At 37.4% G+C, this 21,283-nt stretch overlaps 2 protein-coding genes across 2 annotated transcripts; one reads left to right on the top strand and one right to left on the bottom strand.

The window, feature by feature from the left end:
• Positions 1-709: 709 nt before the first annotated feature.
• LOC137942428 (uncharacterized) lies at positions 710-5,417 on the bottom strand. The gene is made up of 6 exons (XM_068788066.1): positions 4,869-5,417; positions 3,496-3,624; positions 3,262-3,382; positions 3,093-3,174; positions 1,237-1,390; positions 710-1,149 (listed from the first exon to the last, which is right to left on the bottom strand). Exons 1-6 carry the CDS (start codon positions 5,151-5,153, stop codon positions 1,015-1,017), a joined length of 906 nt encoding a protein of 301 aa, XP_068644167.1. The 5' UTR covers positions 5,154-5,417; the 3' UTR covers positions 710-1,014.
• Positions 5,418-11,560: 6,143 nt separating this feature from the next.
• On the top strand, positions 11,561-18,777 carry LOC137942427 (NF-X1-type zinc finger protein NFXL2). The gene is made up of 13 exons (XM_068788064.1): positions 11,561-12,691; positions 13,066-13,179; positions 13,267-13,322; positions 13,829-13,895; positions 13,999-14,091; positions 14,465-14,550; positions 14,663-14,825; positions 15,029-15,190; positions 15,357-15,547; positions 15,849-15,930; positions 16,175-16,381; positions 18,241-18,327; positions 18,447-18,777. Exons 1-13 carry the CDS (start codon positions 11,564-11,566, stop codon positions 18,606-18,608), a joined length of 2,598 nt encoding a protein of 865 aa, XP_068644165.1. The 5' UTR covers positions 11,561-11,563; the 3' UTR covers positions 18,609-18,777.
• The last annotated feature ends 2,506 nt before the right edge of the window (positions 18,778-21,283 follow it).

Below are 21,283 nucleotides of genomic sequence, written 5' to 3'. Positions count from 1 at the left end.
GGCTTCTGCTGCCCTCCTTTTATTTGTCTGCAGGGGAAGGGGCCCGTACTCCTTGGGAGTGAAAAAGGAAAGAACCCCCTCTTCCCAGTCTCTCCATTTGTATAGAGATACTCGGAAGGGGACTTTCGATCTGCCAATGGTTAGTACTAGCTAATCTTCTCTAATAAAAATAATTAGAACTAGTTTTGTTCATCAAATTCATAAATCATTGAAGATGATCATATTTATTGCTAACTTGGAATATCTTAGCTATTTGCAGACGACAAAGTTAAATGCAGGATGATGGCTTGTTTGGAAAAAATGGAGAGAAAGGTATTTTCTGTTGTTTTGTAGCAGAGAATCATTAAGAGAAAAGAAAGTTTTCTATCACAAAGTGATGAAATTTGGAAAGAAAATAAAAGAAATAGACTTCAGATGAGTAAATTTTAATCATAAATTTTTTAAAATATTATTAATTTTTTTCTTTTTCATTTTCTACGTGTATCTAAACAATATTAACTATATTTATCTTAATTTCCATGGGCATCCAGACAAGAGAAAAAAATATTTTTTTATTTTATTTTCTTTCCACTTTCTGTGTCCCAAACACAGCCTAAATGACAGTGTTTTAAAATCCTTGGAATAATCCTGAGTAACAATGTTCTTGACTACCTTTACGGATAACTGAAATACACAAGTGTTCAAAAATCAGGTTTCAGACGCACAAAGAAAACTAGCGAGTGCTGCTCAACACGCTTTGAGCAAGATACAGATCAAATTTCTTTTACCAATAAATAATCACTAGGGTAGCACAAACATTTAAACAAATTCTAAATAAGAATCCAAATAGTATTTCTACATAAATCCGGGAATCCATGGAGCCCTTGGACGCAACAATTACTCCCAATGCAGAAGGCTAGTCCTAAATGATTTACGACAAAGCAATAATATACAAGCAGCCACAGAAAAGTGCAAGGACTTTTTGTGATTTACAAAAAAATAGGCATGTTTGTTCAGCTGCTAGGTAAAAGGACACTAAAATGTCTCATCTGATGTGGGAATCCCTTGCTTTTGAAACCACTCAGGCATGTGGAACTTCTCATAAAGCATAGGCCTCACATCTTTCTGCAATGAGAGCTGCTTTAGTAGTGGGAGAACAGCCTCTAGAAGCTGAAGAAAAGCAAGATAAAATCAGAATAAGGCTGAGGCTGTACCAAACAACCCAAAACAATTGTAGCTAGCTTTCCCAAAGCATACCTGTTCATCAAATGGTTCTCCAGCTGAGAATGGAACACATGGTATTCCATTCACTGGTTGAAGCAAAAAGCTGAATGGGTTGTTATCAACAATGACTGTCCGACTTAGATCCTTTGAAATGCAAGACAGATCTTTGACATGTTCCCGATACTTGCTGATTCAGGATAAGATAAGATTTCAATCAAACAAGCGCATAAAGTATTAAACGACTCCATCTTCAATACAAAGCGTTCTTTATAAAAACAATATGAAAAATGGCAACAACGCAGAAGTATTTGGCTGTGTAATTGAGCTTTGACAGCGGATGAACTGTGCATCTATGAATTTTTAGGATGCATTATTCTTCCTGCTGAGATTTTATTGCGAGTTTGGATTTCGAAAGCTATTGAGGTACGAGTACACAAGCAAGAGATAAAGATTGCCACAAGCACTAAAATTCAAGAATTCCAAGTTTGCTCAGTCACCAACTTGACAGAGCGGTCAAAAAATGCTTTTCATTGCCATCACTTTTCTTAGATACGAATTGCTAGTTTTCTAGTGAGATTCCTAGCTAGAACTAGAATTAAGGCTTCACAGGGAGTAGATAGGTTCTCAACATCTACTAAAAAAATTGCAAACAAGACAAGCTTAGGTTATCTATGTGTAAGGGAGAGAGATTAAACAATGAGAATAAAGCAGTGACTTGTAAAATGACAGTACGTAAAAGTACCAAGTATCACATGGAACCATTTGTATATTTCTCCCAAACAATCAGAAGATGTGTTTAAAGCATAGTTATAGCATAAAACTAAGTCCATATCTAAATATGGACCCACTAAAGGTTGAGCAAACTGTTGAATTGGAACAGTCCGGGTATAAAACATAAATTATAGTGAAAAGCAACTGGGATTCGAGATGATTGAACACCAAGTTTACCTTCCTTTCTAAATGACAATTGACTGAAAAAGTAACAGCATTAGAAGACAGAATCGGGCTAAATATATCAAAGGAGCTCTAAATTTATTCTTGAATAAGTGAAGCTTGCACATACAACACCCCCAGAATCTCCTTAACACAGGACACGGTGTGAAAAGCCCAATTCACAGCTTTGAGGTTTTACTATAAAAAATCTGAAACAAAGTTACATGACTCCCTTCCAACCCTGGCATACGATCTCCCAGAACTGAGTTTCCTATTAAAACTAGCAAAACACTAACTCAGATGGGTACCTTATTATATCTTAAGCTTTTCCTAACAGAACTATGTAATTACAGCTCAAATTGTACTTTGAACTGAAAGCTAGGTACATCCACCATTTTGTCAGGAAAGAACTTGCTAATCATAGACTTTAATGGTTTTAAACATTCTCAAAGCAAAGAACTGCAACTAAAACAAATTTCTGCAATAAAACTCTTCAAGGATAGTTCTCTTTACGGATTTTTAAGAACTCACAACCGCTGGAAGAGGTTAAGTGTCCTTTCCTATAATGGTTAGATACTAAAAATAATTTTTTTAGCAGTTTTCTTCCTTTGCCTTGATTGCATCTTTCAATGGAATGTCATATATCCACCTTAATGTAAGAAACTATAATAATTTCTGATATAAGTAGTGAAACGTTTATTTGTCAGCAGTTTGTAGTCACTGATACCAAGTCTAATGTGATGAATTAGTTTGTTACAGCCATCAAGTGCAAAATTTCTGCCATGACTTCAACAGCTGTACTTTTTTTGGACTATATTTTTCCTTCAATGTGACACAGCCACAATAAATAGTCAACTTTACACCAAAAAGTATGCAAGCAAAAGTTCCCAGATTGAGAAAAAGTGACTGCAAACTAATTTGGGAGCCACTCGGCAAGAAAAAAAAAAATCACTTACGTGCTTATTGTCGAAGGCCGGTAAAGACGAAGACTAAATCTATTTTCAAGATCAATTTTATCAACAAGTGGACTTGCATAACCTGTTCAGCAACAAAGTTGGTAATTTGAATGAAAAATGCCCAGAAAAGAGACGTTAAACAAATTTGTCAAGAAGGGCAAGATGAGACCTTCAAGTCCAGCAGTAAAGAGCACAAGATCAGAAAATTGGCTAATCTCCTTTAAAAATTCATGTAAACCTGGACGCTCAAATACTGTGACATAATTCACTTTTTGGTTTCCTTCCCCTTCCTTCATTATAGACAATATATTTCCATTAAAAGTTGCAGAGAATGGAGAGAATGGTTCAAACCAGTAAAGTTTCAAAAGGAAAAAAGAAAAAAGAGATAAAAACAACTACAAACCTTATCTCCAGATATACACTCCAACTCAAACCACTTTAATCCTGCCTCTATAGCCTGATTACGAATGACAGAAGGCAAGCTTAACTTCTCATATGCACAAACCAAAGTTTCATCTAAATCAAGCACCACCTGCATGTATACAGAAGAAAGCAACTCAATCCACATAGGTATAAAGAGGAACAAACTGCCGATTTGACCAGTACACGTTATGGTATGCAGTCAGAAAGATTTTCCATTTACACAGTTCTATTTTTGTTGATCTGTTGAATTTCCAGGTGTCCAAACAATGTAAAACCCTATAACCTACTATTATAATCTTGAAACTAAAATTATGTGAACTGTACTGGGCTTAATCTAATCCGCTCCATGCCAGGCAGGTTATTTTTATACTAAATCCCTATAACCTACTTGAGCTGGTCATTCATTCCCGAGTCCAAGGAGAAAGGAAGCAAAAAAGAGAGGCCACCAAAAGGAGAAAGAATGAATTTTGAAGAGAAAAAGGAGACGATGCATGCGTATATGGATTAAATTCTGAGAAGTCAACAAATTCCAATTCTTTGAAACCATTTAATGAAGCACCAAGCTCACTAAAGTTAAGAATAGCAGGGAAAAAAACCAACTTCACAAATGAAAACTTTGTGCATGCGTACATGGATTAAATTCTGGGAAGTTCACAAATTCCAATTCTTTGAAGCCGTTTAGTGAAGCACCAAGCTCACTAAAGTTAAGAATAGCGGGAAAAAAAATACAACTTCACAAATGAAAATTTTTAGTCAGACAGAAAGGCTAATTCTTCAGTTCGCCAAAGCCTCTAGATCGATTTCCTTTTTTGATATAACCGAATGCTTCTATAATTCAAACAGATAACACTGAGGCCTCTCACGAGAAATCAGATATCTAGAATTGAACCAACAACCGTAAAGATCCATTTAAGGTATAAAAATAGCATCTGACCCCGTTCAACATGAAACAGGATGAAAACACAGGATTGGATTGAACTCGTTTTATCCCTTCATTTCGATTGGAAGGAACACAGTCACCAGATTAACGACCCGCGACGAAATACCAATCGCACTGGTTACACTTCTCACCAACTCCGCGTAAAACCAAACCGCTGACTTGCCATTTGTCTCACGCTAAATCTCCAACACTATCATCTTTCGACTCTATAAACTTGTTGACCGCGGAGTCCTTTGCTTGCCTCAACGCCTGTCACCAATTCATCCAGTCCATCACCCATACGATTCCAGACTTACCTCAAGTCCTCAACTCGAAGATACAACCGAAAAGTCACATCCACCTTATCAGAGGGAGGAAGGGAAGGGGAACGACAGTAAGTATGTGGTTGAAAAGAAGAGAGATCGCGTCCGTACCGTGAGCTTATTAACAATCGGGTCATCTCCATCAGTAGAGAAGCGAGCTGGAGGCGAATCCGGGACAGGCAGCTGCACCGGCAAAGGCTTGAAGACCGGGGAGGAAGACGTAGAAGAGGAAGATAGGAAAGGCCGCCGGAGACCAATAAAGGATAGCAGCTGCGCCAAGGACGGCGTGATTTGTAAAACTACTTGAAAGACGAAGGCCAACCAATTCAACACAGTTCGCCACACTTGGATGGTCCTTTTCGACGCATACATCTGCGCCGGGGCCAGCTCCGCCATGACCGCTACTGGTCCACAAAGAGATCACCGCGACCCGCGGCAGATCACCTCGCAGATACAGAATCAGTTTCTGTTAAACTTACAGTAACCAACTCCTCTCCCCAAATCTCAGCGACGTAATCGTCTCCCTTTCCTTCCTAAATACAAAAAAAAAAAAAAAAAAAAATGAAAATTTCGATCTTCGAATTTGGATTTTTTTCTTTGTTCGCGTACATTAAAGGGCCTGGCGTCTGGCGTCTGGCGTCTGTAGACCGTCTTCTGGCATTGGATGTGAGACAGAAATAAACAAGGGCAAAAACGAAAGAATCTAAGCTGCTAATCATGATGATGAACTGCGGGTCCCACTTCGCGAACTTTTCTTATTCATTGAGAGTTACGATTGCTCGACCTCTTTCGGACCGGTCTTTCCCAACTGCACCATCCATTCCCGCGAGCCAACCAAATAGGTGATCCACTTTGCTCTTTCTCGATCCACTTCAGTCTCCAGACGGAAGATTGGACCATGTTCAATTCTCCCGGTTAACTTCTCACAGTGATCGCCGCCACCACGCTAGCCTATGTTTGAGATTGAGATTGAGATTGAGAGAAATAAACGGGTTGGTGGCGGCCGTGCTTGGAATGGCCACTTGCTTCCCGGTTAGTCCAGTTGGCGTTTCGCTCGGATCAAAACATTTGGATTTTTTACTGTTTTGACTCCTCAATAAATAATTATTACATACGGATGCCCCTCATTATATCTCACGCAGCTCATGCAGTTATGCTAGAGACATCGACACGGTCCACGTTCAAAGTTGAACTTGCATGGGTCGACTCACTGGACACCTGACTTCACCTGCCTCTCCCAGATTCGAGTTAACTCAGCGAGTTGTCAAACTAGGATGCTCAATAGTAAGCAATGTAAGTAAACTTACATACAATATTCATACCAAATGGCTCCTTTTTTACGTTTTTTTTTTGTCATTGACTCGTAAGTTCTCTCTTCGTCCCATCTCCGATTTGTGGAGTGAAACCTAAAAAACCCCAACCTAATTTTTTTAGGTCGGGTTGGGTAGGGTCAGGTTGTATGTGAAATCTGACCCATTGTCGGTCTCCTCTCCCTTTTTTCCTCAAAAAGACTACTCTTTTTGCTCTTTTGTTCTTTTGTTTCCTTTACTTATATAGTAGTAGGAAACCTATATGATGCATGGGAGAAAAAAAATAAAAATATCATTTACCATAAAAAAAGATACTTTATTGATGTTATTGCATAGCAACACAAGTATTTATGATTTGTAGAACCCTTGTCATGTACAATGTTAAGACAACAACATGTTGGGTCGATTGGATTTGAGAAAATCCGATCCCAGACAATCTGCTCCACTCATCCAATATTGGCCTCTTAATTTAAAGTAATTTAAATTAAAAGAAAAAAGTATTTTTGTAAGGTAGATTGTATACATATTTATACTTATTCAAAATTTACCTATAAAAGATGCAAGATTCTATTGCAATTTCAATATACGAACGGATTGTAGTTGCTCCCATTCGAGTTGTATACGATATTTAGATGGCATATTTATGGTAATCCTCAAACATTCCGACCAACATGTTTTTGTCTATTAATTTTCCCTACTAGAAAATAGTATTAAAGAGTAAATCACCAAGTATTATTCAAAGCTCAATTCTTTATCGTCGTCCATTGTGAAAAGGATATCCAATTGTTGAAAGTGGATATCCTTTTCCTACCAAAGAATTGAAGAAACCATTAAAGTGTGCTATGGCACTCTAGGGAACCACTGAATGACTTTGACTTAGAGCTTCATTGTACTTTCCTTCTCCGTCATTACTTAACATGTCAACCACTACTTAAGGGAACCACCACTAATCTTAAACCCTAATCCATATCACTCATATAAATAATGACATAGATAACCACAATACTCTTTATTTCAATGGCATAAACACAATCTAATAACAACACCAAAAAGATTTTTAATCTTCACCTCTATGGTAAACTTACAACCTTAGAGCTTTCCTTGTGCCAAAAGAAGCATACAAAACATGACACCAAGATCAACATTCATCTGAATAGATTAGGAGAGAAATGCATCCCAAAATTAGTTTTATCTCATTCCCTATTATCGTAAAAAACCGTCAAGATAACTATTAGTAATTTAAACACAATCTAATATGTGAAAGAAAGAAAAAAATCTTGGTAATATAAGCCAAATGAGCCAGAGGGCAACAACTATAGAAGCTATCATTGGGTTAAAATCTCAACCCATAGCACATATAGATCTTGACACCAGAATCAACATCCATTTGAATAGATTGAGAGATATATGCGTCCAACTTTGATTATTGAAAGAACCATCAAGATAAGCATGAGTAACATAAACACAATTTGATAGGTAAAAAAAACATAAGTACTTGTAATAAAAACCAAATGATTCATAGGCAGCACTACTCAGCTCTAGAAGCCATCACTGGTTTTAAACCTTAATCCATAACTCTCATATAAATCTTAATACCTGGATCAACGTCCATTTGAATAAATTGGAAGATCTATGCAGCCAAGAATTGGCTATGATTATTGAAAAAAATCACCAAGATAAGTTTTGGTAATATAAACATAATCTTATGGGTAAGAGAAAAGTATATGTATTGGTAATATAAATCGAATGAGCCACATACCCACACTATTTAGCACTATAAGCCATCATTGGTTTTAAAACTCAATCCATAACACTCTTCGTTTCCTACGTTCCTTTCTACAAACATTTTCCAAGAGGTAAAGATATGGTTTTATGCATCCAACAAAACCAAGGTATCAACTCTTTCGCTCTCTAAACACCACCGAATCAAAATATGTCCGATGAATACAAATTCAAATAATATGATTCACCAATTAGACCCACCGCAACATACATGAAAAATGGGAAGCCACACAAAAATGCATAAAAAATATAAACAACAAAAGGAATTCAATAGGAAATGGGTTTCAAAAAATATGTGCCCAAATTGCTCGAATTGCTAGGAATACAAAGTAAAAATAAATTAAAATTTCAGTGATAAACGATGGACTTGATCAAATCTAAGAAGTTGCCAATTAACTCAGACGATATCAACAAATTCATAATCCATAAAAACTAGATGAGGATATCAATAGAAAACCACACTGACCTACATGAAAAGGTGCCTCCAGGGTGCCTCTCCATGTTGTTGCTGCTATTGCATTAACTTAGCTAGTTGTAGTTTTAGTGAAAGAGAAAAAGAAAATCAATTTTAGGCAACTAAAATATAGTAATAAATAGTAAAATAAATAAATAAATAAATAAATAATAGATCATGATTTATAGTTCATTTTGGCATAGTTTTATCTGATTGATAGATTATGCTTTATATTTTCTGCTAGATTACACTTTAGATGATCAAGCATTACAAAATAATGATCGATCATGTCGTAACTAGTTTTCTAAATTAGGCTTCTAAGTATGATAAAAAAAATCCTAAAGACTTCTAACAAGTTTAAAACTTTGGTATGTATTGAAAAAATATATTATAAATGAAATATGTCCTAAACATCCGAAAACTCATTTGTGCCTCAAATTTAAAGTTTTGGTGTTGCCCTCTTACATGATTAGAGTTCTTGAGACTTTTCTATACCACTTGGACTCTAATCTTCAAGATGACTTGACACATGCATCAAGCTTGAGGTCTTAAGATGCATTTGCTGGTTCTTTTGCAAGGACCCTTTGTGGCACTGTTGAGGGAGAGCTTGACTAGACTCCATACGAAGAGCTAGAACCCGAGAGCTAACCACATTAATTCAATTGATTAGCAGCCAACGACAAAATATAATATGTTTCCTCTTTCTGAATAAGCTCCACGTTGATGTTGTTGCTGTGTTGGTGTTTCTGAGATATATTTACAGAACTAGAACAAGTTCTAAAATCGAGCAATCTACAACTTATAAGATTATGATGTCTTGCCGTGGTGATGGATGTCTAAGAGGAGTAAGGAATGGAGAGTTGATGCTTCGTTACTGCTGTTGTGATGGACATCTATGAGGAGTAATTATAACAAGTTCTGAATTCAAGATTAACGCAAGAGAAACAACAAATAGTTTCCTCATATTGAGTAGCAGTAAAGAAAAGTGAGTCTTGTTTTGGTAAGTGTATATCTTAGAAGTAGGAAGCATCTTTACTTGGTTCAAGATATCAGTTCATCATAGAAAATTTTTAGGAAAAAGAAGTTTCAAAATATTTTATCTGAGATACTTTCGAAATTATGTTGAATAAAAACAAAAATTTTCTAATGATAGATCTTGACTTACTTAGCAACACTTTGAATAAGGAATTGTTTCTAAAGAGGGGAGATCCCATACCAAGATGCCAAGTTCAAAGAGGCTATAGAAAAGGAAGCTCAAACTATTTGAATTCGTCCAGATTTACAAAGCTCAAAAAAACCTTTGCTTGCAACGAAGAACAAGATAGAAGGCTAGTTCATCATTTGATATTACAATGATTCAACGCAGGTATATGAAAAACAAACTTCATCCAATAGTAATAGATTAAACCATTGGTTTTCCAAGAATAATATCATCAACCAGCCATATGTTTATAAAAAAAAGGGTGTATGACGCACTGCAGTGACAATCTTCTTTAAACCAAACAAATAACAGTCTTCTCATAAACGGATAACTCAACTTGCATGGAATAAAAGAACTCCAAATTTTTCCTTACAAACTTCATGAAAGAAACATAATTTTTTGAAGGAAAGATAAAGGAAGAACTAAAAAAAAAGGGAAGAAATACGTAGCTTTCCCAAGTCATTTCAGCATAAACCAAAATAGATAGAGTCAATCACTCCCACCGAAATTACCACTGGATATGTAAACACATTGGATGGTACAACAGTTAGTTGGGTCTCTTAGCTGTAAAAGATAATTGTTCTTTCCACTACTGAGGCAAAATATGTCTTCGTGAGTAAAGCCAACAAAGAGATGGTATGACTGCAATCTTTCTAAGAAGAATTAGGTCTCAACCATGGGAAGAAGGTGTTATATTGTGACAGTCAGAGTGTTATGCATTTAGCAAAGAATCCCGTTTGTCATGCCAAAATAAAATACATACAAGTGCGTTATCACTTAATAAGATTGGCTCTCGAGGATGGAGTCTTAGTACTTGAGAAGATTCAAGGAAGTCAGAATCTGGTTGATTTGTTGACAAAGATTGTTACAATTGAGAAATTGAAGTTGTGTGCAACTTCAGTTAGACTTGTCTTTGAGAATTGAGAAGTTGTTGCCATTGTAGAGGAGATGTTGATGATGAATTAGTATGCAAGTGGGAGATTGTTAAGTTGTGGAGCCTAATCAACTCCCTATACTGAGTTAGTATGATATATTAATTGTTGTTTCATGAAGGATAATTTGGGAATTTCACTATTGTAAAGCGGTTGCCCTAGTTTTATCTTTATATTAGGGGGGAGTCTTTTAGGGTTTAATCATTGATCATCACCGAGGAGTTGGAGTTGCAGCCCGAGAGAGGTTAGAGAAAACATATGTACGATTTTTCTTGTAAACTATTTCATTTTTATAGTGGATTACTACAACGACAAAAGACAGGACATAGTCTCACCTTGAGGCGAACCTGTATAAATCTTGTTGTTTTTCGTGCTTGCTTTTCCTTTCTTCCATGATTATTATTATTGCTCTTGTTAATTAAGAATTAGGGCGTCTAATTCCTAACAACACCTAGACTTTTCCATGTCTTTAACAAAGGTGGAGTGTAAGAAGACAAAAGGCAAAGTGGCACAATTATAATTTGTTTTATATTTTTGCCTTATGTATAGCTCTCATACCTAAGAACATTGATGTTATTCTTGAATTATATTTGATTATAAAAGGGCTTATAGGGGGAGGATTAGAGTCATTATTTAGCCTCTCAAGCTTCGTTTCTCTAACTCCCTCTTCTTCCTTTGTCTTTCTCTTCTTCTCTCTTCCGTTCATAACCTTCTTACAATAGACTAATGGGATCCTAAGAATCATCATTTGTAATTTTTTTACAAGTTTATAGATGTTTTTAATGGGCCATTATCTTGTTTTTAATGGGCCATTATCTTATGAATTAATCGCATGAGGTGTTAATGGGCAAGAAACTAACGGGGGATGCAGGATTGAGTTGGGGAGGACGCAGGCACGAGGCTGAAAGATTGAGAATTTTTTTTTTTTTTTTTTTCTGATTCGGGTTTCATACTTGAGGTTCCGGGTTGAAGTTCAGGTTTTAGAAAATCCCGGAGCTAACCCGACCCGTACCCACACGTGCTACACGAGCTTTAACGAACCGGTTTTTTGAATGTCGGTTACACATTGATCTGCAGCCAGGGTACGCCCAAACGATTCTCTTGCGATCTCCAGTCCCCCTCCCCCAATGGCCTCCACACCGTCTCTCACAACAAACACCACCTTCTCTTTCTCCGATTCTGACTCGGACAGCGGCAACGAGGCCACCGGTGCTTCCAGTCTCGCCCTCCACGACTCCATCTTCCGCGCCTACCTGGAAACCTCCGGCAATTCCGTGCCGGATCTCTCCAAAATCCGATCTTTCCTCCTCTCCTATCAGTCGGGGGCACTCTCTTGCCTTATCTGCCTCGAGAAGATCAGACCGATCGATCACACTTGGTCATGCTCCTCTTCTTGCTACGCCGTCTTCCACCTTCTGTGTATCCAAAGCTGGGCCCGTCAGGCCTCCGCTGTTGCCGCGGAACGCGCTGCTGCTCGCCTCTCCCGAACCCATTTTCCCGCCGCCCCGGAGTCGTCAGATTGGCATTGCCCTAAATGCCGCTTCGAGTACACCAAATCGCAAACCCCTCGTCTCTACTTATGCTTCTGTGGCAAAGTCGAAAATCCCACTCTAGACCCCTGGATCCTTCCTCATTCCTGTGGCGAGGTATGTGATCGGGCCCTCCGAGGAGACTGTGGCCATCGATGCCTCGTTTTATGCCACCCTGGACCGTGCCCTCCCTGCCCCAAGCTCGTCAGGCACCGGTGCTTCTGCGCGGCTCGAGAAGAAGTCCGGAGATGTAACCTCAAGAGCTTCTCCTGTAATGGGCTGTGTTCGAGATTGTTGGAATGTGGGCTCCACCACTGTTCGCAGAGCTGCCATGAGGGACCCTGTCCACCCTGTAGGAAGAAAGGGCTCCATCGTTGCTTTTGCGGTAAGAGGGAGGAGGTCAGAGAATGCTGTGACGGAAAATTTAGGTGTGACTTACCCTGTGATCGAATGCTTGGGTGCGGTAAGCACTTCTGTAACAGGGGTTGTCATGCTGGCCACTGTGAAGACTGCCCGCTCCAGGGAAAGCGAGCTTGTCCTTGTGGGAAGGTTCAATACAAAGGCATGGCGTGCGACGTGGCCGTGCCAACGTGCGGTTCAACCTGTGAGAAGATGCTGAACTGCGGGTTCCACAGTTGCCCCGAGCGTTGTCACCGCGGCCCCTGCATTGAAACTTGTAGGACTGTTGTCTTGAAGTCTTGCCGTTGTGGTAGCTTGAAGAAAGAGGTAAGGCGGCGTGGACCTCTTTTTACTTAAATCTATATAGTGGAGAACGGTTAGCTATTGGCCGTATTTGGACTAGGTCAACTGGAAACCACTTATAAGTGTTTCGGTCTCCGTCTAGAAACAATACAAATTTGGCTATTTGTGGGCTGCAAGAGTACATTTTAGCAATACCAGTTTCAGTAGTTTGCTGGTAAAAATTTTAAGGTCCACTAATCTGATGGCAATAACTTTTTATGGCCTACACTACCTGCCCTTTGTTATAGTTCTTGCTGTATCATTTGTTTGTAAGACTTTGTACTAGGGTTGCTCCTGCTAATAGCTTTCTATATTCTTCTTTATCTTGAATATGAAATTGTGAGCTAAAGATTGTATAGGTTCCTTGTTATCAAGATTTGACTTGTGAGAGGAAGTGCCAGCGAGTGCGGGATTGTGGGCGCCATGCCTGTAGACGTCGATGCTGTGATGGGGACTGCCCGCCTTGCTCCGAGGTTTATGTCATTTCTAACTTCACTTCCATTAGTTTATTTGCTTGAGCCTCTTCAAGAGTGTGTATCTCACTAAGTTTGAAAATTCAGATTTGTGGCAGGAAACTTCGATGCAACAACCACAAATGCCCTTCACCTTGTCACAGGTATGTTATAAGATTCACCACTTTAATTCATTGCATATTTACATTTTTTCTTGTTGAAAAAATATTCTATAATACATTTGCCCACTCTTTGAGATGTTTTGCTGTGTAAGATCAAATTTTAATTTGGTCGTCACCATCGGATGCAGTCTTGCTTGATCTAACTATTTCTATATCAATAACTCTGGATGTTGATGCTGATAATTCAAGATGTATTTTCATATTTTTTGGCAAGTAAAAATTCCAAACTTTTAGTTGGAATCACTTTACACAGTCAAACTTCAGTTTGGTGGTTGTGGCTACTGAAGAACTTTCGTTTTGGAGGTTTTTATGGCCACTCCTTTTGAAGTCTTCATCCTTCTCTTAGTAATGGTCATGTCGTGCTATTTTCTCAATTTACTACACATATTTTGTAGTGCAATGCCATATGGATTTATGCATGTGTGCTACGTATTTGAGTACTCTGTGACATTTTGTTTCTTTCTTTTGTTGTACCTGGATTATTTCAGAGGCGCTTGTGCTCCTTGTCCAATTATGGTGTCCATATCATGTGCTTGTGGGGAGACACACTTTGAGGTGCATTTTTGTACCAGATATTTTTTTCCATTAATTTTAGAAAAATAGCTTCACAGGTTTCCTGTTGTCCAAACTGGGATTTTAAAAATCATTTTTGTGACAGGTTCCTTGTGGGACTGAAGCAGGACAAAAACCACCTAGGTGTTCCAAACTATGCACTGTAACTCCTTTGTGTAGGCATGGCTTGAGATGCAAGGTAACAATGTATTTTCTTTTATTTTAAGTTCCCTCCGGAGAGCTCTAGATATGCTGATGCAGTGTGTGTATTATTGGTGCAATATTTGCTCAACTATTGGAGGCCAAGTGAACATCCTGCTTTAATGTAGACATGTTTTGAAAAAACCTAGAAATACATTGTGTTGTTCCAAGAAAATATTGAGATATCTTCACTCCTTCATGAAATTTGGTCTTTTCATTAGCTTTTTTCTTTTGTTAAAAGTTTCATGTGTTTGTCGATATTTAATCCTTTGAAAGTTAAATTGGGCTGAAAAGGAATTTGTCCTGGTAATCCAGAAAAAAAATGGTGGAGAAAACTTCTTCTACTAATGCCATTATTTATCCTTGTACAGCCGCACAAATGCCATTATGGAGCATGCCCTTCTTGTCAACTAATATGTGAAGAGGAACTTCCATGTGGCCATGCGTGTAAACTGAGGTTGATTTGCTTGATCTCTAATTCATAATATCATCATTTAGGTATGGTGTATACTCTTTTTTGTTTACAAGGTGTACTATCTCTATAATATGAATCTGCCTTTTGTAATCAGGTGTCATGGTCCAAAGCCTGCTCCAAACCTGGAATTTTCATTGAAACCAAAGAAAATCAAACCACACCTGCAGCCGAAATGTAAGCCCGGAACACCATGCTCTCCTTGTCAAGAAATAGTTTTGAGGTCTTGCCTCGGGCAACACATAGGAGCGGAAAGGCCGGTTAGTTGTTGGATTTCCTTTAAAATATTGCCACAAGTGTTGATCATTTTATTCTTGTCATTATTTTTTTAAGTGTTATAAAGAATGGAAGGATGTGAATTTATGATGAAAGAGGGTTGATCCTAAACGGCATTTCTTTTTTGTGATTTAACAGTCACAAAATGCTTAGATTTACTGACAAGGGTTATGTTGGTTGTCTCCAGATGCTATGCTCTGATATAGCAACATTTTCCTGTTCAAATTTGTGTGGAAACCTTCTTCAATGCGGCAATCATTATTGTGGGAAACCATGCCATCGTGTTGTTAATTCAGAATCTAATCAACCTTCAGAGAACTGTGATGAGTGTGAGCTTCCATGCCAAAAGGTTTGACTACATTCTGCTAGCTATGTACCTTCATTAAAAAAGAAAAAAGAAAAAGAAAAAAAAAGATATCTTAACAGCGTCCTCTTGTTTTTTATGAACCAAACTTGTCTCATAATGCAATTTTTGGAATAATAATTAGTTCTTTATAACTAAAATTGTTATTCAGGAGAGGAAGCCACCCTGCCCACATCCGTGCCCACTGCCTTGTCATACTAGGAATTGTCCCATTTGTAAAGTGCTTATCAAAAGATCCTGTCACTGTGGATCCTTGGTCCATGTCTTTGAATGCAAGTTCTACAATGAACTATCTGACAAAGAGAAAGAAAGAGTTCGATCATGTGGTGGACCCTGCCATAGGTAATCAGCAGCCTCTTGTTCTTCACTTGCAGTTGATGTAATTTATTAATGATGGCCCTTTGTATGCTTCTATTCATCTCCTTGTTTTCTTAGTATTCATCTCCTTGTTTTCTTAGTAAATCAATGTTTTTAGAAAGCTTAAAGAGGTTTTGAAAGGATGAAGCTCATGGATAGGCGTACAATAAATCATTTGATTGTAGAACTTAGGAGTGTGGTAGGAAGGAGTTCGTATGTTTTTTTCTGTATTTTCAACATTTGGTGGTTCTTATATTTCATTTTATTGCATGTTGTATTTATACAGGAAACTTCAGAACTGCCACCACCTTTGCCCTGCAATATGCCATCCTGGACAATGCTCATCACCTGAGAAATGTTGTAAAAAGGTGAAATATCTAAAGATTCAACATTATCAGTTTTGCTTCACAGTCATATTTTTTTATAATTTTTCTTCACCGATTGTCACTCAATGCAATTTGATACCTTGTCCATTATCCTCAAAAAACAGTCCCTAGTTGGTGTTTTACATTCTCTCCGGTTCTCTCTCCCGCTCCTCATTCCAGCTTGTTCTTTCTAGAAATTATGTCATTCCAGAATGATTTATTTTATGCTTTTTAATAATTTCTCAAGGTTACTGTTCGGTGTACATGCCAAAACCTCAAGAAGGAATGGCAATGTCATGAGGTTCAAGCTGCATACCGTCGTACTGACCGTGATCCTAAAGATATCTCAAAAACTCAGATTGGCCTTGGTCTTCTTCCATGCAATTCAGATTGTGCAAGTAAAGTAAAGGTTGTGGATTCAGAAGTACAGCTAAGGAAGCCTAAAGCAGTAGAGGTGATTATTATTATTGTTAGTATTATTATCATATCCATCTTTATCATCACCATTATTACAATTATTATTGTTAGTATTATTATCTTATCCATCATTATCATCACCATTATTACTATTACTATTACTATTACTATTATTATTATTATTATTATTATTATTATTATTATGATTATTTATTTGTAATGTCAGCAAGAATGTGAATCAGGTCATTTTCTCAACTATCTTATTCTGGTCTTTTGAAACCTAGTATGTCTCAACCTGGGCATGATGGTGTTTACCATATGCATCTAGGGTATCACCTCATTTTATGCCAACTTCAGCATTGCTAGAGGTTGTTGTATTTAACATACCTATAAAAAAAGGAATTGCAGACTGTTCTAGAAGAAGAATATAATTGTTCAGTACAGAATAACTAAAGATGTATGTGGTCTTGGGCAGAATGCAACATTTTTACATCTCATTCTATGCCAACTTCACCATTGGTAGAGGTTGTTGTATTTAACAGACCTATAAAAAAAGAAATCGCAGACTGTTCTAGAGGAAGAATATAATTGTTCAGTGCAGAATAACTAAAGATGTATGTGGCCTTGGGCAGAATGCAACATTTTTACATCTCTGTGATGATTAAGGCAGAAATGTTTTAAACATTAAATGATTCATACTCAACTTTTTAAACTTATACATGTAGCACGTCTGAAGAAGCGATTGCTTGGTTATCTTCTTTCTTTGTTTACTTTTACAAGGCTAAACTATTTTTCGTGTCTGTTTTTACTTATTCATGTATTAGTTGTTATACATGGCTTGCATTATGCAGTAGTCGGCCTACTTGTCCTAATCCAACCATCGACATTCTGGTAGTGATTACATGCATGGTTGATTGAATTTGTTTGCTTTTACTTTGTCGCAATCAAACAGAAGACAGCTAATTTGAGTTCATAAGTTGGTGGTGCATATTTTTTCTCTTTGCTTTTGGTAATTCATTTCCACTATTTTGACCCATCATTGTTAGGCAGCCTTCTTAGAGTCGTTATCCTGATAGTTTCCATCCGTTTTTGTTGAAACTCTTCTTGGTGGTGGTCTACTAGGTCTATTTTGAATATTTTACCCACTTAATGATTTTCTCTTTCTCCTTTTTCCGTCTTTTATTTGTTGATATTCAAGCAGTAAGTTTTCCATTTCTAATTATATCTTTCTCTGACAGCTGTACATTCATCTAAACAGTCTCAATAGTGGTCATATTCTGAGAGTTTTCATTCACCATTTCTGGCACGTGCTATCGCGTTGAACTCCATATTCTTGTCTCTGCTCTAGCTATAGTGGTGTTTCTATTTTACTCAACCTTCTTGATGGAAGTCATCAAATTTCTGTCACTTCTCATTGTCTCTATTTTGAAAATAAATTTCTTATGTGGAAAGAAGTAAGATATTTGTCAGAGTTTGTTCCTTCTCCTATCAAGTCGTTCTGGAAATGATTGTAATTGGTCGTCCCTTATTCCTTTGGCTTTGTACTTTTGCCAGATTCAATCACCTTAGTGACTATAATTACTCTGCTGCCCAGAAATTGCCTACATTCTTTTCAGACTCATTTCTAAGAGTCTTTGAAAGTTTTAAGGGTTTATGGATTGTGATCTGGCTATGTTTTAACAAACATAAAGTCCACTTCAATTATAAGTGCCTCAACTTTTGAAACACATCAACCAATTTGCTAAGCTACCTTTCTCCTTGCAAATATGTTACTTATTGGGTTCTCTGACTGTTAAGTTATTGTTCTTAGTGGGTGGTAACTCTGCTTCTGAAGTAACTATGTTGTGGCTATTTGTGACCGAGTGACACTTATCGCTGTTTTCTTCCTTCCAACAGAGGCAGGTGGGAGATGCTTTACCTGGGCCTAAGCGAAGAAAAAGACGAGAACGGGTACAGAAATCCAAAGAGACATCCAAAGTGCAGGTCTGTGATGTATTCTTAATATGGAATAGGTTGATTCAAGATGATATTCTTTCTTTTCACTTTCTGTTTCTAATGGTTTTTATTTGTCAAATGCTATTTTTTTTTTTTAATTATGGCAGGCATTCATCTCAATCACATTGAGATATGTTAGCTTCCTATTGATAGGAGCCGCTGTGTTGGCAGTTCTCTACTACAGTTATAAGGGGCTATTTTGGCTCTCCGATTGGATGAACGAGGTTGAAGAGAAAAGGCTGCAGAATAAGTTTTCAAGATTTCCATAGCTCCCAGAAAATTTGCAGGTTTCATTGTTTATTTGTTTTATGTGGTTAACTGAGTAATGGTTCAAATACATCGTTTTCTTTTTTTTTTTTTTTTTTGCAGTACATTGGACAAGATATTTTATTGTTTGCTTCAATTTTTCTTCCCTGGATACAATAAAGAAAGAGGTTAAAATGAGCAATATTCGTTAGCTGCTTGAAATGGGCAGTATATTAGTTATTTTTAATATAGTGATGATGTGTATAGATGGGAAACTCATCGAATTGATCCGCAACTCGGACGAGTTAATTCGAATATGTTATAAACCTAGTGAAGTGTTTTTGTTTTTTTTTTATCAAAACCGGCAATATACAAGACCCATCATGTCCAAATTAACTCGAGTTCAACTCTTAACTCAGTGATTAGGCCGAGTTTAATCATGGAAGTTTTAGGGCCACTTTTTAGGAAGGTTTTGAGACTTTAAAGAGAACAATATTTTTCGGAGACATAAAAAACAAGACGTTATATAGAAAACTATTTTTCAACTAAAGATTTGTGAGTCTATTTTTTAACCTATTAAATAGTTTCTCACTCAGAGTTTTCTAAAGAGATATCAATATCAGAAGAGTAAATACTTAGCACTAGAACAATCCTTCACTTCACCTAAGAAGAAAAAATACTCAGTATGACCAGATTGCAAAGTCTAATATCTATTTGATTATTACCCTCAAAATAAGTATATTTTATATAGTAATATAATACTTTAATGAAATATATTCAAGTTTAGTTTCATAACGAACAATTTTCATGTCAATTCGATCTTTCTGTAAGAAAACATTCTCCTTGGAGTTTGTAAGGGTCAAACTACATATGAAGCAAAGCAAACGGTCATAAAGGATTCAAGAACAAAGTTTTTGTAAATCAAATTGAGTATCAAATTAAATATCTCCAAGTTTATATTTTGGGAGATATCTATAACTAAAGTAGCAAAAGTCAGTTCTTCTAAAAATCTCTCATTGTTTTTTCTCTTATAACTTCTCCATACATTGGCGTAAATTGAGTTTCCTTTTCCCCGAGAGTCCTACTTTTTCAAGAAAATTTTCCTTTTAACCGAAGAGTTTTGCTTAAACTTAATTACTCCATGTTGACATCTCTCCTCTATCTTCTCTCCATACATCTTATGTTTTAAAAAAGTATTTTCTTATAGAAAATTATTTTGAAAGGTGTAAAGAGGGCAAGGGTATTATTATGTTTTTCAATGAACATCCTGCCTTGCTCTTGACCAAAGACGTGCAAATGGGACCAATGTCAGCAACAGTTTAGACACATCACCCATCGTTAATGGAAGATCCATAATTGAAGTGTAAAATGACACTGGAACTGTTTCCTTCCCATCGTGCTCAAGTGGAGGCAAACTTTCTTCTTCTTGGGTGGGTCATTCAGAATTTAGATTTCAGTTATGGGTTTGTGGTTTTAACTTGAGAGCTCCAGCTCCTCCGTCGTCCACAGCTGGATCTTTTATTGGCGAAAATGAAACCCCATCAGATGCAGAGAGATTTTTTAGATACCTATAGTACGTGTCGACAAAGGATATCGGAAGGTCTGAGACTTATACGAGCTTGTCCATGTTCTCTGCTGTTGTTAACTGGATTCCTGAAATCTCAGAGAGCGGAAGTCGCGTCAGAGGAATAGATTAATAACATTCGTACACACTTTTATATCCTTTTTCATTTATAAAACATGGTTTACAGCAGAAAGAATTCCATCGAGGATATTCAATTTAATGTTTTCCGTTCACGTGCTGCCTCTGAACAATAACACTCCTGGAAGGTAATGAGAAAGAAGATATGAAACGCTTTTGCAATAATGATGGCGAACAACCCTTGCATACTTTGAATGGACTGGAAAGGAAAAATGGAAGAAAGGAAAGGGCCTAGTCATTCAGTACCAGGATGGAACACGATCACTGCTTCCTAGTTCCCGATGAAAGAGACAAGGAAGAGATAAAGAGAAGGCACCGGCGTCCGATACGGAACCAGAGATGGGAGGTCGGTCACTTGTGGCCGCACCTCACCTTCCACTGCCATTCGGCATTTCCGACCATTGGAGGAAAGGGGACCCATCTCGTATAGGACCTGAGCTTTGAGAGACAGAGGCCAGGCAGTCTTGGGTAAGGATTGCCATTGAAGGACGACAGGAGTATGGCACAAAAAGATGACAGCCTAGCCCCTGTTTACTGTTTCGTTTGAAGTGAAAGCAACGCACATGAGATGTAGTATCAATGCCGGAGCTTTACTGGGTCGCCTGGAAAGGATATGGGCGACACGTACTTACAAAGAAGTTCCTCCAATCGCTTCTGGGTACGAAGGGTTAAGGTCTGTAGGGGAAGGTGCAATTTTTTCTTTTTAGCCTTTTCCTTTCATGTTCTTCTCTGTTGGGTAGGTCGTAGTTTGATAGGATTACACTCCTGTGCTAGTTTTTTGTGCGATTAAAGTTCAGGAAGCAGAAAGTCTTCACCAGATCTAACCAAACCCAACAACAAAAAGTTGATTTCACCATTGACAAAGCAAATGAAAGTATCAAGAAGCACTGGAGCATAACAATTGTGAATAAAGAAAACATTAAGTCGAGACATTTTGCAATGGAAGATGAATTTGAAAACAAAAAAAATAAAAAATCCTCTGTTGTATCAATCACA

This window comes from Aristolochia californica, unplaced genomic scaffold (genome assembly GCF_029961685.1).
Source record: "Aristolochia californica isolate CCGP_79_NKW_82.1479 unplaced genomic scaffold, dmAriCali1.0.hap1 SCAF_10, whole genome shotgun sequence".
In the NCBI taxonomy this organism is placed as follows: Eukaryota; Viridiplantae; Streptophyta; class Magnoliopsida; order Piperales; family Aristolochiaceae; genus Aristolochia; species Aristolochia californica.
Note: the sequence above shows the minus strand (reverse complement) of the source record. Positions and strands in the feature narration are given on the sequence as shown.

Excerpts from the sequence above, each read along its gene's own strand:
- LOC137942428 (XM_068788066.1), bottom strand. The coding sequence starts at position 5,153 with ATGGCGGAGCTGGCCCCGGCGCAGATGTATGCGTCGAAAAGGACCATC. Across the intron at positions 3,625-4,868 it reads CGATTGTTAATAAGCTCACG|GTGGTGCTTGATTTAGATGA; the intron begins GTACGGACGCGA and ends GTATACATGCAG. Across the intron at positions 1,391-3,092 it reads CGGCCTTCGACAATAAGCAC|CAAGTATCGGGAACATGTCA; the intron begins GTAAGTGATTTT and ends ATCCTGAATCAG.
- LOC137942427 (XM_068788064.1), top strand. The coding sequence starts at position 11,564 with ATGGCCTCCACACCGTCTCTCACAACAAACACCACCTTCTCTTTCTCC. Across the intron at positions 13,896-13,998 it reads GTGGGGAGACACACTTTGAG|GTTCCTTGTGGGACTGAAGC; the intron begins GTGCATTTTTGT and ends TTTTTGTGACAG. Across the intron at positions 16,382-18,240 it reads GGAAGCCTAAAGCAGTAGAG|AGGCAGGTGGGAGATGCTTT; the intron begins GTGATTATTATT and ends TCCTTCCAACAG.